This window comes from Stegodyphus dumicola, chromosome 7 (assembly GCF_044657685.1).
Source record: "Stegodyphus dumicola isolate Sdum_Otavi_A_Nest chromosome 7, ASM4465768v1".
Taxonomy (NCBI): Eukaryota; Metazoa; Arthropoda; class Arachnida; order Araneae; family Eresidae; genus Stegodyphus; species Stegodyphus dumicola.
The window spans coordinates 18,041,312-18,055,716 of NC_140774.1; the positions used below are offsets into that span (position 1 = coordinate 18,041,312).

Here is a 14,405-nt window from a genome sequence, read left to right on the forward strand (position 1 = left end):
GCTTAATTTTTCTTTACCTACGTACTAATCTAATGGCATTATTGTAAACTGAAATGTCTAAGAAAAATTTACTGATATTACATTATAAGGTCTCCTGCCTTCTTAGCATGGCTTCGTGGTGTAGTGGTCAGCAAACTCGGCACGTATTCAAGAGGTCTGTGGTTCGTGGGCGTTGCTCATTTTTCACATCTCTCAGCATCGAAATTTTCTAATGTCTCTACGGTGGCACTTGAATTAAAAAAGAGGATTTGGCGATTGTGTCTCTTAATCCTACGTCACCCTTTAGAAGGGGGAGTATATAAGGTATTTCTCCCGGGTTCTTAGCATGCCTTCGTGGTGTAGTGGTCAGCAAACTCAACGCATATTCGAGAAGTCCATGGTGCGAGTCCCGGCGAGGGCATTGCTAATTTTTCATGTCTCAAAATAACCTAATGTCTCTACAGTGGTGCAGAACTAAAAATGGTGGTCAATGATGATTCACCACCACCTGGATTTGGCCACTGAGTCCTCTAATCCCCAGTCGCTCTTTAAAAGGGTGAGTATGTAAGGTATTTTTCCCGCCAAGAAGGCCCGCCACATCCTCGTGATTTAATGGCCAGTACACTCGGTGCATATTCGAAAGGTCCGTGGTTCGAGTTCCAGTGAGGGCAATGCTCATTTTTCATGACTCTTGCTTCAAAAAATACATAATGTCTCTACAACATTACTGGTTAAATATTACATAACTCCCTATTAATAACAGCCAAATTAAATTAGCACCAAAAAGGAACAGTCAAATTAGGTTAACAAATTCTGCATGGCTTTCTGGAGATCATTCAGTCACTGAAAGAGGATAAAATTTTAATCATGCCCATTCAAGATAGGTACCTCAAGCCACTGTCTTTCAAACTTCTCTAGAAATAAACATTGCATTATGCAGTAAAGTTTCATGACAAATATTTGCATCATAATGATATACAACCGCTCTGATGGCACACATCATGAAACAAATTTTGTCATAGCATAGATATCCAGCATGAAAATCAATCACTTTATAAACCAACCACAATATAAAACTTAAGGTCACTTGGAAATATCCCATTTCTATGTAGAGTGAAAAGAAAGATACAGTTTGCTTCTTGAGCCAATAACTTGCATCATGACAATGCCATACCTTTTCAGACCTAATTATCATTAGTCTTAGTCTAAACCACTTATATCCACCATGCTAAATTGGTGATTTTCAATGTACCTTTTCTCAAAACCTGCCATAGATACACATCTGAAAATTTTTGTGTAATTAAAATACACCTTTCCGATTCTACTGAAATGAGCTTTTGATAAAGTTTGAGATTTAGAGTAATTTATAGACTATTGTATTAGGCATAGTAAAATTTAGCACTTTTTTCACTTTCACAGTTTATCACACAAAGCTCATTTTAGTAAACATTAGGAAACATAATAAATAAACCACAAAAAAATTTATATAACCTGTCAACAGTACTGAGAAAAGGTACACAAGTATAAAAAAAATTACATTTGGAGTAAAATGTGTTTTTATGTAAAAAATACTTATTTATCAAAACATTCAATAATAAATTAAAAATAGATTTTCACAGCAATTTAAATACAGTATTTTTAGAAAAATAAAAGTGTAGAAAATTTGAAAATGCAAAAATCCCAAATCACCATTTTTTGAAAATTTTTGGCTTCCGATACCACTGCTATATAAGTTAGTGGTGTCAAATTGCCAGCCTGCAGCCACATGCAATCCCCAAAGCAATTAAACGGGGACCATAACCATATTTCATTTATGTTTCTATTGAAATATTGTGGTGCAAAAGTGCTCAAGATTTTAGTTACTTCTGAGTAAAGTCCGAGTTCACATTATTTTCCTTATCATTAAAAATGAACATGCACATCATAAAATCTATAAAAAGAACTAATTAATTTACAGTATGATATAAATCTTATTCAAAGATCTGGAGATAGAGAATTTTATTAATATTTATTAGTACTCGTCAAAATATAGTCAGGTACGAATTTTTGCACAAAGAACATTTGCTTTGTTTGAGAATACATTTAAATGTGAACATTTAGATAGTTTTCATATTTTTTTTAGTTCAAATTAAAGTAAATTGATTAATGATTAATTAAACTTGAAATTTCATTATTTGAAGAAATGTCAGTGTAAAAATTTAACACTGCTAGCTGTCAATATATTTCAGTTACAAAGTATAACCTATAAAAACACCTTAGAGAACCTAGTACTAAACCTAGATTTCAGATAAAAATAAATATAAATTTAATAATATTTTTGTGTAATATTATTATTAATGTACATTTTGATAAGTATTTAGTAGTCAAAATTTATTTTAAATATTTTAAAATTTTTCATGACTTTTCTTGTTAAAAAAATAAATAGTTACTTTAACATAAATATAATAATTACCAATGTCCTTAATTAATACATGATTTTAAATCATAAGACAAAAGAGTGTAAAAGTGATATTTAAAACTTGATAGATACTTAGGATTTTTGGCATTTTGAGCAAATTAAAAGTCCTCACAATGTTCAAATGGTATTTCAAGAAGGAATAACTAGTATTTTAAGATATTCTTTGATAAAACCAAACAATAATCCAGTGCGAGGTTTGCATAGTTATAGATGCAGAACTGCACTTTTGTATCTAATAATCTGAATAGGTACACATACAATGTTTGAAATGTAAACAATTAGTAATAAAAATAACTCCTTTTGTAAAAAAACTAATGAGTACTTACATCCTTGAACTAAGGAAAATCGAGAAATGGTCATATCTAATGGTATCATATCTTTTAACCATTTCACAGTTGGTTCAGGATCCCCTTCAAGTTGGCAAGGCAGCAACGCACTTCGACCTTTCTCAATGCCCTGCGTGTTAGGCTGTCTTATGAATGTAGGAAACCCAGGTGGTAATGCATTTTCTGTAAAAAAAAAAAAAAAAAAAAAAAAATTAATAGTATCTGTGCATGCTAACAGTAAAATATTAATGCATAGATTCATCAACAATAAAATTTCATGAGAAACATTTTTGTCATAATGGTATACAACCACTTTGATGGCATACATCATGAAACAAATTTTGTCACAGAACAGATATCCAGCATGAAAATCAGTAACCTTCTGATCAACCATAGATGCCAAGAAACTTAAAAGTCAATTCGAAATAAAATATTATATTTCTATGTAGAAATATTAGAAATAATATCATATTTCTATGTATCATATATCTATGCAGAACAATTTGTTTCCAATCCACCCCCCAGCTCTGGTTTCCTGCATAATCCAGTGTTTTAGATGCCATAACAATCACTGGAAAATCCTGGAATGGCTCCCCCCCCCCCGAAAAAAAAGAAGAAGAACCCACCATGAATGGCATCTGAGGAGGGGTAGGAAAAAATTATCAATTCTGTTTCAAAATCGAGATGAAACAAACTCCAAAAACTTAGTCACTTATACAATAGAATAAATGACATCAGCAACCTGTTAGACTTGCATAGCGAAGAGCTGACAAATGATGGCTCACAGAAATACATGAGCAAATCGCTACCAAAGTAGCTGCCATCTTGGACCCAGATCCACAGAGAAACAGGTGGTAATTGCAATCATAAAAGAAAATCTCCCCTCAGCAAATTTTGGAGAAAATAGATTCTAATGAGGAACATGTTCTAGCTACAGGGCAAAGGAAGGGGGGGACTATTAGTTGAAGAAATTTTATGTGATAAAAAATCAATGAGTTGTCTCATGAGTTTTGTTAAATTTTATGAAGCCATCAGCATTCGGATAATTTCTCTCATATACCACATTTATTTTAATACTAATTTATATTGCAACAAAATAGAGTCTTTACAACAGGCATGGTTTTTAGTTTTAACCTTTGGTGCTATTTTAACTGAGATTCATATGTATTCTAATGCCAAATCAGACCCCCAACATAAGCCCTATTTGTTGGCCATGCCAAAAACATAATTTTGGAATATTACTATATACATTAAATTATATTCAGATATATTTCAAGCTTTAATTTGAATTTACTCCTTTGAGGCTATATTTATTTTCAATACCTTTCTAATGGCAATAATTTTTCAATGAATTTACAAAGAAAATAAACTCCTGCAAATTAAAAAATTAATTATATATTTCCTACTCTATGCATATTTGAAAAAAGAATACATGCCTAAAATTTATAGCTTATTATTTTTCATTGTGTGAAATTTTTGATGAATTAAATAATAAAAAGTATAGTTTTTTTCACAAAAGGTATTGCCGTAAAAATTAACCCAATCTTATATTTCTCTAATTGGAACACTTTGATTTTTGATTCTTCTGAAATTGGAAGATTTTTGTATAAAACCAAAATCAAACTAAGCTTGGACTTTTGCCTAACTTTATAGTTGACTTTGATGTATTACTCTCTCACATATACACATACATATATATATTATGATAATTAAACTTTTCTTGAAATGCTGTGGTATTTCTCTGCTCCTTGAGAGCAATTCCAGCCTAACTAGAGATAACTTCTTGCAGATTTAATCATTTACAGTTATTTATTCTTGACTGATTATGACAGATAAGACAAATTTTAAAGTACAGGAAACAATGGAAAGTGAACCCAACAATTAATTTTCATCCCCAAAATATTCATTTGCATTTAATAAAATGAATTGTATTAAAATTTATCATATTTTATGTAACAAAGAATATTAAAATGCACAAATTTATATTCTATAGTGAGCAAATTAATTGTGAGAAATGTTTTTTATAGTTACGTAAATATCTTCAAATACAGTGATAATAATAAAATTAATAGGAAATACAGTTAAAAGTCATTAATCCGGACTCGTCGGGACTTCGGCGATTCCAGATTATCGATTTTTCCGGATTATAGATCATCAGTTTAAATCTGGTAAGATGGCATGCAGAAATTCTAAAATTAAAAATACGAGTATGAAACCGTAATTTATGAAATAAAGAACAATTATGATCTAAAGGGTATCAAAATTTACAAAACAAAAGCTTAATATTTATTTGTTTACTTCATTAATCATTTCTTTCAATGTAAGTTGTTTAAGTTGCTTCGTTTTATGTGATATTACTTTCTCTTTAATTCTATAAACAGACATAATTTCTTGTTCAGTTATGAAGTTCCGCTGTTCAAGTCCCGTAATTGCTGTGCTGAGAATACCGACTAACTTGTCAATCAAAATTTTTTCGTTTTCACTAACCTCTCTATCACCTTCATGTCTTTATCCATTTTTTGCAGCAATTCCACTATTTGTTTCATGGGCATCGAAACATACTTTCGTTTTGAAGATCCTTTGGGAGCTCCAGCATCGGAAATTCTATTTGACATAATTGAAAGTTCAAGTTTACTTTTATAAAATTGCTTTTACAGTCTGCACAAAATAATGAGCCGGATCCAATTCGAAGATTAAGGAACAACACAATCATCAACATTAACTGAAATAGATAATTAAATAATTTTCTTATACCGTCCGTTATACATTAAACGCGCAAGCGAAAACGTATTCTGCGTTTGCGCACATGCATATTCGCATTCGTAAAGGTCTTATGCGCACGCGTAAATGCCTATGCGCATGTGTCAATGCGGCGCATGTGCAGAAAGTTTTTAGCTTTGAGGTCCGCATTATAGATCATTCCGGATTATGGGTGTCCGAATTAACGACTTTTGACTGTATATATTCCTGCAACAGAAATAACTTCTAGAATGAACTTAAGCGTTGACCATACTAGTCTTGTGCATATATTTTTTACTTCTTTATCACAAACCACACTTTTATGGGATTCTTAATCACAGTCTCTTGTCATACAATCCATTTTGCTAAAATGTTCTTTCAGAATGAGCCACAAGTTTTTGATTGGATTTAAGTCCAGTGAATTACCAGATCAATTTAGGATGATAATTTTACTTTCCAATATGAAACTTCTGACAGATTTTGAATTATGGAATGGAAGTTCTTGCAAAGGTTTTCAAGAATAGCACATTTAGAATTTCTATATACTTCAATGAATCAATCATTCCATTAGTAAGAACTAGATTTCTAGTGCCACCTGCTGGTGAAAAAAACCAAAAATATTTGCTTCTGAGGGTCTTTTATGAGTTGCTTGGATATGTTGAGGTCTTGAATGATTCACCTTTGCTTCATCTAACAGTGATGAACAAATAAAGGAGCCTCATCGCTGAAAATGACCTTTTTCTAGTCACTTTATAAGGTATTTCTCAAACCTTCTTGCCATGCCTTCGTGGTATGGTGGTCTGCACACTGGGCCAGTATTTCAGAGGTCTGTGGTTTGATTCCCAGCGAAGGCATTGTTAATTTTTCATCTCTCCTGCTCCAAAAAAATACCTAATGTCTCTACAGTGGTCCCCGAACTAAAAGGGTCGTGGATGATGATTCTCCCCACCCAGGATTTGGTGATTGGGTCCCCTAGTCGCCCTTTAAAAGGGGGGGGTTATATAAGGTATTTCTCCTACCTTCTTGGTGTGGTGGTCTGCAGACTGGGCCGATATTCCAGAGGTCCGCGGTTCGATTTCTGGGGAAGGAATTGCTAATTTTTCATCTCTTCTGCTCCCATTAAATACCTAATGTCTCTACAACTTATGATCTAAGATTTGTATTTTTTGGCCCACAATACTTGTTTTGCTTCACGTGAAGCACCAAATTTTGTTTTTTGATCACCTTTCTTGCTTTCTGACCACCAGTGACCAGCAATTCCAACTAGCTATAGACAACAGTTTAATGCCTTTGCTAGTTTTTATTGAACTAATAATGCTTTTCCAAAGTACGAATCAATCAGATTCTGGTCTGCTTTCTTTTTTCTTCCCCATTTTCCCTTCATTTCTAGAGAAAATAATCCAATTTCATTATGTCTGCTCAGAATTTTAGAAACACTGGATTTTCCAACACAAGCTGCATAATTGCATTAGTGCTTTTGCATTTTACTTTGTTTTTAATAGCACTGATCATATTTTTTTCTTTGTATATAAAGCAATAAAATTTTAAGAAATAATGAAAATATTTTCATAAAAAGTAGATTTTATAGAAAATTGTTTTAGGGGAGATGTCATGCTTAATTGTGAAGAGTGCTTGGGCATAGAAAGGACATTCAGCACTAAGGTCACCGACCCTCAGAGGAACTTTGCTCTCAATATGCTTAGAGTGAAAATGATAAAGAATCTATATTAATCCAAGTCTGCTGCCCAAATAGAATATCTCATATTTTTTACACTAACAAGGAATTTTTAGAATTTTTATGACCTACCATTAAGAACAATGAGATCAGCTAAAGCTCTCACGGGTTCCCCAACTCCATTTTCAGCTACACATTCATAAGTGGCATCGTCTCTTCCAGCTCTCACAGGTTCGATTCTAAGTACAGATCCATTAGGCATATCTATGGCAGAATAGCGCTGTGTTGTTACTCTTTTGCCATTTTTTCGCCATTCAATTTGCGGATTTGGATTGCCAACAGCAGTACACAAAAAAATTGCAATACCACCACTTGCAACAGTTTGATCTTTTGGGTAGGTTTCAATGCGTGGTGGATCTAGAGTTAAAAAAAAAAAAATAGTAATTAGACAAATACGATAAAAATAAACTCAATTAAATGGCTGAAAAATACAGTAGACACAATTACATACTTTGCAGATTTAGAATACATTTATCCTGCAATTAAATCAGAAATGCCAGATAACAAATTTCTCTTCCTTATGGAAAAACTGATTGACTTAAATCCTATTGTATTTTTTCTGATCATGCCAATTTAATACTTTAATAGTGATAAGAAATTTCTGAACCTACTTAAAATGTACATAAAACAGATTTTAATTCTAAATAAATTGATACAAAAAGTTGCTGTTATTATGTCTGTGATAAATTCTATTCAAACAGTGCCATGGGAGAAGATGACAGACCTGGCAAATCGATGTACTAAGTGATCGGACATATAACTCACAGGAATAAATACAAAAACTGCCGTAGTAATAGATTTAACATACATACATAGAATACGAAAAAAAAAAAAAAAAAATCCTATTTTAGTATTAAAGCGGCCGCTGCATATGCTTTGGCGAAATTCGGCGACATTTAAAATTAATTTGGAGAAGATAATTAAAAAACACTCTAGCAGCCTTCAGAAAATAAAAAACTGCAATATGGGAACATAATAAATAACATTTATTTAACAATTAGTAAAATTTATTTGCATTTAACTTGGAATACTATTGACCTTTGGAGAAAAAAAATTACAGGTACTCTCGATTATCCGGGTGTGGATTATCCGCAAAGCGTATAATCCATGCGTAGCGGTGTTCACGCACGCACACTCAACGCTTTGCCGTGACCTTCAATAAAAAATGCTCTAAAAACCGCTGAAATGCGTCTTTTAAGTTTAGTTTTAATGATTAACTCGTACAATCGTTCTGCATGTGCACAGTCAAAAGCATCATTATCTTTATCACTGGAGCTACTTTGCTTTGTTTTGTACGTATTTTCGTGTTTATTTTCTTCTTGTTCTTTTAAAACTGATTTATAAATTTTAGAACTAAAAACTGAGTAAGGAACACGCCACAAGTACAACTCGTAAGAAAGTTGCTTTAATGATAAAATAAAATTTATAGCAAATGGCAAAAGAATAGAGGAGGCTGAGAAGGATACTGAAAATGCAAGCGAAGAATATGTTAGCAATTACATTATTCCCAACTTCAGTATGACTTCTGTCAAAAGTCCTCCGTCAACCAAATAAAATAACAATAATTTGAATACAATGGTAAAATAGCACTTCGAAAAATACGCAGGGAAATTCAACAAATACTTAAACGCTCTCAAAAATCAAAGCAAAATTATTGATTTTTTAAGGAAATAAACATATACAACATGCATGAAAATTGATAGTTTGGATTATTCGTCATTTGCTTCCCCGGCATTAGCTCGGATAATCGAGAGTATAGTATATTTATGCGAGCGCAGTGTATAATTGTTATATTTTACCTCATCTTACATTTTGCTACCACGCAAATTCTCTTAAATGCGGATCGAAATGTTGACCAGCCGTTCCTCTTTGCTTTTGTTTCATCATTCGGCAGCGGCTTCTTCTTTTTCAATGGATCGCAAGTTAAATATGTTCACCGTTTTAGAGGAGAAATTAATAAAGAAGAACACGAAAGAATGCACGACATCACAAAGTATTTGAATTTCAAGCTGACAAAAAGGCAACAGTTGCCAACTTTTAAAAAGGAAAATAATTAATGATAGAAAGGTATCACGCGGTCAAAAGTGAGAATGAAAATAAAAAATGTGACACATTATAAACATAACAAATAATTACTACTTATTTTCTAATTAAATATAAGCTAAAATGCTACACATTTTTAGAGGAAAAAAGAATTACAGAATTGATGCTATCACACGGACAACATCGCAATCAAAACAATCTAAAAATCAAATTCTTCGCAGGTTAAAAATAGGAGGGATTATATTTACAAGCATGGCTACTATTTTTCCGATTGACCAAGGTGGTCGCTTTAATTCTACCCTCCAAAAAAGTTTATTTTTTTCTTATTTCTTTTGATACCTTGGCACAATGTAATTTTATTTCAGGTTAGATTAAATACTTAACTATAACAAAGCATCGAAAAATAAAAAAAAATCCCCCCTCAAACTCCATTCCAAAATCAAGATCCTTTGGAAAATTACAATAACAACAAAAAACAGCATTTTATTTTCTATAGCATTTTAACGTTAAATTCCAGTATCTATACTTTCTTTACAATACTTCTACTTATGCCAAGAAACAACATTTACAGGGAAAGTAAACAGCAATTACTTCGTTAAACAACTGCAAGCTTAGGAACAGAATTCCAAAGCTCTAAGAAAAAATGACTTCATCACTTTCTAATGGCTTGTAATGATAATACACAACGAAAAACTACAAAAACTCACTGGGGTAGGTCTAGGCCCAGGTCTAGGATGCCAGGTTTTCTGAGATAACAATAATATTTTTTTCATTTAGAAATATGAGGATATGGGTGTTGAATGTTGCTAAACGAGCGCTGTGTCTAAACTCAAAATTGACTTCACCAGTTCCTGTGTAAAAGTCTCATAAATTTCAAAATTAATTCCAGTTAGAAAATAAAATAAATTTATTTATAGATTTAAGTTATATGCCAATAATTTTCCGTTCATAGAGAATCCATATGCCACATTCATTAATTACAACAATACAGATAAACTTTTACATTTAAAATGCTGAGACAATATGATACTTCGATGAAAACTATTTTAACAGACATCTCCAAATATAATTTAAGGAATATATTTTTCTTTAAATAGCTGTTATGAAATGTGCTCGATCTCACTCTGTATCATCTGACGTCCGGAATAAATTGCTAAAATAATTCTGTTAGGTAAAATAATACATAGAATTTTCCAGCGTATTTATATATGCTGCTATTTTAATTAAAGTGCTTACTTAATTCCATTAAATACAATAATTAATGTACATATTCATTAAGTTCTGTTAAAATATGTTCTTATTTTAAATAAGAAAACCGTATTAAACTGTAATAAACACAAATTTATAATAAAATTCCGGTATTTATAGCGCTTTCAAAACGTGGAAAACGCAAGTTAAATTTCGTCAATCGGCTATGTAGAACGGGAGACATAAAACTGCTTTCCCCCTTTTTTTGTGCGTGTGTTGTGTGTGTGCCACTGAATTAGCAGTAAAATAAATCTTTTACATCTCTCGTAAAAGCTTTCTTCAATTCATCGAAAGATAGCAAAACTTTTGTTTATCAAAAGAACGTTAGCTTTTGCAACACATTTTAACCGCTGCAAAAGGTAAATTAAATTGCTTTTAGAAGCACATTTCACAACAGCAAAGGAATTTTTAAATTTTAAGTACTTTTAATGCTATACGTTTGAATGAATTAATGTATCGAATTTGAACATAAGTTGAAATTCTTTCCCCCTCTTTTTTTCTTTATTTTACTGGGGAAAACGATCGTTTAAAGAAATCAAAGACCTTCTGATACTTAGTCATTCATTTATTATATAAAATACTGAAAATTTCAACAGATGAAGATAATTTTAACAAGTAATACATAAAAAAATTTTTGCAAGTCAATTCCTACTTAGGTCAACAAAGGAAAATTTTATTAACGTTTTTAATTAATTAAAAATTAATTTTTCATAGCCTCAGTTTTCATAGCATAAGAACTATTGTTATTTCTTTGTTAAAATCACAAATTTTGCTTAAAGGAGAAGTTGAATGTTTAGAAGGCGGTAGATTTTTGGTAAATATCGAGTTATAGATTCAGTCCAATAATTTTCATCTACGTATCATATTCCGCGCAATATTCATCTCACATTCCGTTCTTTTAACTAGGGTTAAGCACTGAAATATAATATAAAATACAGACAGAAGATAAAAACTACATAAAAGTACAGATTCCGGACTTCGCGCGGTCAGTTGTACCTATTTATAAGAAAACAATTTCCATCAAACAAACCTTTTCATATTTATTTTCTTGAATTAAATAATAAGTTTATGATACATACTGCATATTTTAAATATATCACGTACATAGCTGTTACAAAAAGTCCCACGTAACTAAGACTGAACTTTAAAGTATAATTCCTCCAGTTATTTTACATATGAAGTAAAAAATATTTCTCATATTAAATTTGACAAAATGGAATCATAAGCATACTTAATACATTTCATGAAAATCAAATAAAAATTAACTGCTACAAATGTGGGAAAAAGCATCAGCATGTTAGAATACATTTTTTTATACATGTGAATACACACAAGAGAGTTTTTGAGTGCAATATACTTATGTTTCCAAAGTAAAAAATAAATAAATAAGTAAATAAAAATGAGGATGGAATTCTTCTGTATTAAAATAAGAATCAGGAAATAAGTTACAATTTATTGAAGACATACTGAAACTATGAGTAGGGTTGCCATTTACCTTGAATAAAAATACTGATTTGATAAATATCTGCGGTTGATCTGAATATGCATACGAAATAGCGAATTTTGAGTTTTAAACAGAAAAACAGTCTTTTGCAGACGATTAAAAATAAATAAAAAAAATAAAGGTCGCAGGTCACAATAAAAGAGATAGATATGCTGTGCAGGAATGGCAACATCATAATGATATTCTAAAGATCTGGTATTAAAAAAAAAAAAAAAAATTGGACTAATACAATGTTTAAGTTTCATACAGAAGCAAGATGCTTCGCTTTCTTTCCTTTCAGATGAGCCTCTTCCGTAGAAACTCGCTATCTGGATTCCTCACCGTCAGACTCAGAAAAGGATTAAATACGGAACTGTTAAAAGCAGGCTACAATTACTTGCTGAACACCAGTATAACTCAAAGTTCCACATGTTTAAGACGCAGCAGCTTATTTTTGTGCAGTTTAAATGTTTAAATAAAACTATTAACAGTGTCACAATAAAAGCCTTTTTTTATTTTTATTTTTATTATTTTTATTTTTTTTAAAGAAGTTAAAACTTCAGTACAGTGCGAGAGGAAATTTATTTCAGCATGGAATATGGAATGAGAAGCGAAAACTTACTTATAACTAAACATTTACACTTTCATTTATAACAAATGATTTCCAAGCTATTAAGAAATTTATGCGATATTTAACAGATTCTTTTCCCCATTGAATTAAGGAAGCATACGACTGCATTTTTTCTCATATAAAAAGTGCTAATATTTCATTTTTAAAAATAATTATCCAGTTTAAAAAATTTGGAAGTTTATTATTTCAATTTGTTCGCAGCCCCTGAAATAAATACAAAATTTGCAAAATGCCAAATTCTTTTTATATTTATGTTAAATAAGAATAATTATATTAATTTATGTTAATAAGAATAATTATGTTGAATAAGACTGATCTCGTACTGACATACCTCACTTCTATTTAAAAAATTTTCAGCGAAATTAAAAAAATAAACACATTAGTTATTGAGATAAATTACAAGACTAATTTCTAAAATTCAGATTCAGCTAATTTGCTACTGGCTGACGGCGTTTTTTAAAAATTAAATTAATAACAAAAAGTGCTATGATGTATACAGGTATTCACAATCACAGAAAAGGAACGCTTTCGTTAAATAATGTTTCAAAATAGAGTCACTTCCACCCTTTCTAATATTATGAATAATTTTAAAATGTCAGTACAACACAGACTGATTAAAAGCTACCCTTAATTAAAAAAAAGTATTCGTGAATTTGAACTGCTTAATACTGTTTCGAAATGCTGATAAACTTTAGTTTAATTGGTTAAAAAGAAAAGCTGAATGAAATACATTGAAAAATAAATATATTTTAGTCTCGGATACAACATATCATTTTATTATTATTTAAAATTAAAGCAAAAAACGAATGTTATCAAAATAATTTTCCATAATTCCTTAATACCGAAAACTACTCTAAAGCAAACTATCAAAATTTGACTTATAAGATTACACTTTAATGAATTAAAAAATATTAGCCATGCATTAATTGTATTAATTAATTCACACATAATGCGCAATTGGAAATGCTACCCATTTCGAAAGAAATCATATGTCGAGTTTTGAAATTTAATCATTTTTCTAGGATATCGATAAACGTTAAACATGATATGGGCAACGAACTGCAGAATGATCATTGACAAGCAGATAAAGCATAGATACTTCTATTTCTCATACAGAAAATGCGCATTAATATATGAATAAGGTCAATAGTTTTGTATGTAAGCAAACAGAATTAAGGCAGATGCATGGGAACGAAAAAAGCACCCAATTACGACAATAGCTCATTATTGAATCCCCCTGTAATATCTCGCAAGATGATGAGAAATATGAGGAAAAGACATATACAAGTTACAGACATGCAGTACAACAGCACAGAACATTTTACAACCGGTAAAATGATAAGTTCTTTTAGGCCAGGTGTCTATTTTTCACACATACAGAACCATTTTGATCACATCAATACACTGATCAAAGAAGACAAACTATCTGAGATCGCCAGAGAATTTAACATAAGTTATAGATTCCGCATTTTCAGCAATATACTCATATGCAAAACTTAAACATGGCTTGGATTTTTCACCATAACTTCGCAAGAAAACAGCTGAAAGACATAGAAATCATAATATAGATACGGTATTTTGTATTTAAAAGATGAAGAAACACAAATGGTGCAAAAATGAACAGGACACATACAATACCGTGTAGAGTCATTAGGTTAATTGGAAGCAGAAAAGATGAAATATATGCAACTGCCTTCGCCGGGAATCAAACCACGGACCTCTGGAATACTGGCCCAGCATGCTGAACCACTACACCACGAAGG

The 14,405-nt window shown here is 31.2% G+C and overlaps 1 protein-coding gene across 16 annotated transcripts in view; it reads right to left on the reverse strand.

The window, feature by feature from the left end:
- Positions 1-14,405, reverse strand: part of LOC118184279 (tyrosine-protein phosphatase Lar-like) — a 732,937-nt gene that overhangs the window by 129,303 nt on the left and 589,229 nt on the right. For all 16 annotated transcript variants that reach the window (XM_085819916.1, XM_085819920.1, XM_085819919.1 and 13 more), the window contains 2 exons: positions 7,310-7,594; positions 2,764-2,946 (listed from right to left, as the gene is read on the reverse strand). In XM_085819916.1, coding sequence (XP_085676042.1) covers positions 2,764-2,946; positions 7,310-7,594 — 468 coding nt within the window. The remainder of the gene's footprint in view (positions 1-2,763; positions 2,947-7,309; positions 7,595-14,405) is intronic.